Here is a 3123-nt window from a genome sequence, read left to right on the forward strand (position 1 = left end):
GGGCTCAGGCGATCCACTCACCTCAGCCTCCCAAAGGTGCGGGATTACAGGCTGAGCCACCAAGCCCGGCTGAGAATCATTTTCTAAGTAATCATAATAGTGATGGTGACAATGTCCTTTGCATAGCACCTTGTTTTTACATTTTTTTTGTTTCCCTGAAGGTAGTTGATGCATTTTAGGTGTATTCCTTAATTCACTTTATGTCTCTGAAGGATCAGGAGAGCATATCATGGTCTTGCAACAAAGAAAAATTCACACTGACATTGGCCTTTAACTAGTATGCATATATGACTAAACTCTTGTCAATGTTAAGACCTGTGGTATGATTTGTTTGCCATTATACTCTAGATAGAAACCAAAATAAAACAAATCATAATATTTTTCTTATTATTTCACAGAAACCGTTCATACAGGTGTCTTCTGGACATTCATAAAATAGTGTTCGTCCACATCCAGGAATTACTGCCAGCTTAAGTTTTTTTTTTTTTTTTTAAATTTTCACAGCTACATTAAATTGTTCAATAAATATGTACTTAAGTAGTGAAATAATAAAGCTTTTCCCTAATTTTATAGTATCTGGAGTAAGTTGGTACTTTTTTATTTAAAGAGGAGTTATTAGCCACTTGAGCTGTACATCTTAATTAAAAAAATCTAAATAGAAAGATCACTAAAGCATGATTCCACTTATGTGAAAGTCAACAACAGGCAAAACTAATCTGTGGTGTTAGAAATCAGAATAGTGATCACCTCCACAGGGTGATTACGCCAGGTACTCAGGGACTATAGGTATCCAGGTGGTGGCTAATGGAGACACACACACACATAAATTCATCAAGCTTTACTTTACTTTTGAGATCTGCACACTTTAGTATAAGTAAATAGTGCATCATGTCTTCCTTTTAATTTTTTAAATTTGTTTTTACAGATGAATTCTTGCTCTATTGCCCAAGCAGGGGTGTGATGGTGCAGTCATAACTCACTGCAGCCTCAAACTCCTGGGCTCAAGCAATCCTCCTGAGTAGCTGAGAATATAGGCATGTGTCATTGTGCCTGCCAATTTTTTAAAAGTAGAAAATAGAACATGAAAATCCTTTTTCCCATTGCCCTCCTAATCACCAACATTTTTATAAATATATATGTATATATGCACAAATATACAGTATTTAACATTAAGAATATGTCCCTAAAATTTCAGTTATTTATTGCTTACATATCAAAAATTCTCATCATGTGATCACAGTGAACTAAGAAACATCCATTCATACACAGTGAGATAGAAATGAAATTCTTCCCACTCTTAAATTAGGAGCTAGAAAAAACTTCTCAGAACATTAATGTTGATGATGATTAGACTTGTACTAAAATTCTGCCATTAGTTTATAAGTTCTGTGAGGGTGAGGCCATGTTCATCCTGTATTTTCATACCTACTGCCTGTTATATAGTAGGTGCTCAACAAATATTTGTTAAAATATAAAATTATGAAACTTTCTGCTAATCTTCAGTTCCTGGAGTAATCAGGCACTTTGTGTTCAAAGGGTAGTTAGAAAATTTAGTTCTCATAATTCTTAAGGCAATTTCAGAATAGTAAAACCTAGTTGTATAGATTTGGAAATGTTACAAGTAAATAGTCAAGGAATCACTTTCTTTCTTCCCAAGCCCAGAATGAAGAAATGATAATTTTCTAGCTTTTTCCCACCCATACTCCCTACCTCGTAACCCCTAGCAAAAGGGAAAACAAAACCATGTTTTAAAAAAGCACACAGCAAGAGACACCCAAGTCGCTACTCCCTGGCAAATCAAATTCTTCCTTGAACCCCACAGGAGCCAGGTGTCTACTCTCTGGGACAAAGGGAGGCGCCCAGGTAAGGCGGTACTCTCCCAAGGTCCTGCTCCCAGCACCCTTTAATGTGTCACCTGTGGCTTAATAGGCTCCTGAAACCGAATCTTCTGGTTGCAACGACCGAGATTTTGCACAGTAATCGGAAGGCGATACACCCTCCCGGCCAGCGTGTCCGGGAACTTCATCCTCAACGGGGTCACTCGCAACGGTATGTCATTCTTCGGGATCTCAATGTCCTGGGGGACGAAAGAGCCCCTTTTGGTGTCCATAGAGGCCCTTTCGGTGGCCGGCAAACAGTTGTGTACTTGACCGACGGACTAGGGATCAGCATGGACGACAGTTGCTAGGCAACCATGCGACGCAGCTCTCTAGCCTCAAGCCCTGCCGCCTCACTGGTGCTGCCTAAGCTGCACGACTTGGCAACCCGATCCAGAGCTACTGTTTGTTGTCTGTAGAAAGAACTCCGGGGCTCAAGCGTCACCACAGTAACTGAAAAACACGCCATGACAGCCCAAACCTCAGAGGTATCTCATTTTGCCATGAGCTGGCAGGATTTTAAGATGATTGGCTTAGTGGGCATTTTCCTGGACTTTTCTTAAGACCAAGTTTACAGTTAAAGTAATGTGCCCAGGGGGTCTATTATGGCAGCAGGATGTAACAGAAACGGAGAAATTCAGAGGAAACAAAGTCAGGGTCCCACAGATGTCCTGCTCATTGGCATTTATGCCAGCGTTTCTCGATAACAATGTTGCTTACAATACCAAAATATTGGAGTAATATAAAAATTAATCAATAAGAATATGTAAAATAGTTTACAGTCTATGCATGATAATAATGTAGGTCTGTGTATTGAAATAGAAAAGTATCAATCATACAATATTAAATTTTTTAAAGTGACCAAACAGTATGCATATTGTGACATCTGTTTTTTGTTAAACACACACGCACGCGCACACACACACACACACACACACACACACACACACACTCATAATGTAAAAGCAATTCTCTGGATCTTTTTGTTAAAATGCAGATTCTGTTTCAGTATATCTGGAGCAGGACCTAAGAGTCTGTATTTGTAACAAGCGCCCAGGTGATTCTAATGCTGCTGGTCCAGAGGCTACATATTAAGTATAAAGGTTTTAGGAATTTTGTTAACTACTCTAGATGTAAGTGTCTTCATTTGTGAAATGGAAGCGCTGCTCAGGAGACAGAGATCAAACATCTTCATTGCTAGATGAGAACTTGTCCAACAGACTCAGATCCACATTGCCCAATCCCT

General features: G+C 39.2%; 1 protein-coding gene across 1 annotated transcript in view; it reads right to left on the reverse strand.

Annotated features, from left to right (window-relative positions):
• Positions 1-2110, reverse strand: part of CFAP47 (cilia and flagella associated protein 47) — a gene marked incomplete at its 3' end in the record, with an annotated part of 181213 nt that extends 179103 nt beyond the window's left edge. The window contains exon 1 of the mRNA XM_008058584.2: positions 1916-2110. Coding sequence (XP_008056775.2) covers positions 1916-2110 — 195 coding nt within the window. The remainder of the gene's footprint in view (positions 1-1915) is intronic.
• Between the last annotated feature and the right edge of the window lie 1013 nt (positions 2111-3123).

This window comes from Carlito syrichta, unplaced genomic scaffold (assembly GCF_000164805.1).
Source record: "Carlito syrichta isolate Samal-C Ts95f unplaced genomic scaffold, Tarsius_syrichta-2.0.1 Scaffold303456, whole genome shotgun sequence".
NCBI classification, from domain to species: domain Eukaryota; kingdom Metazoa; phylum Chordata; class Mammalia; order Primates; family Tarsiidae; genus Carlito; species Carlito syrichta.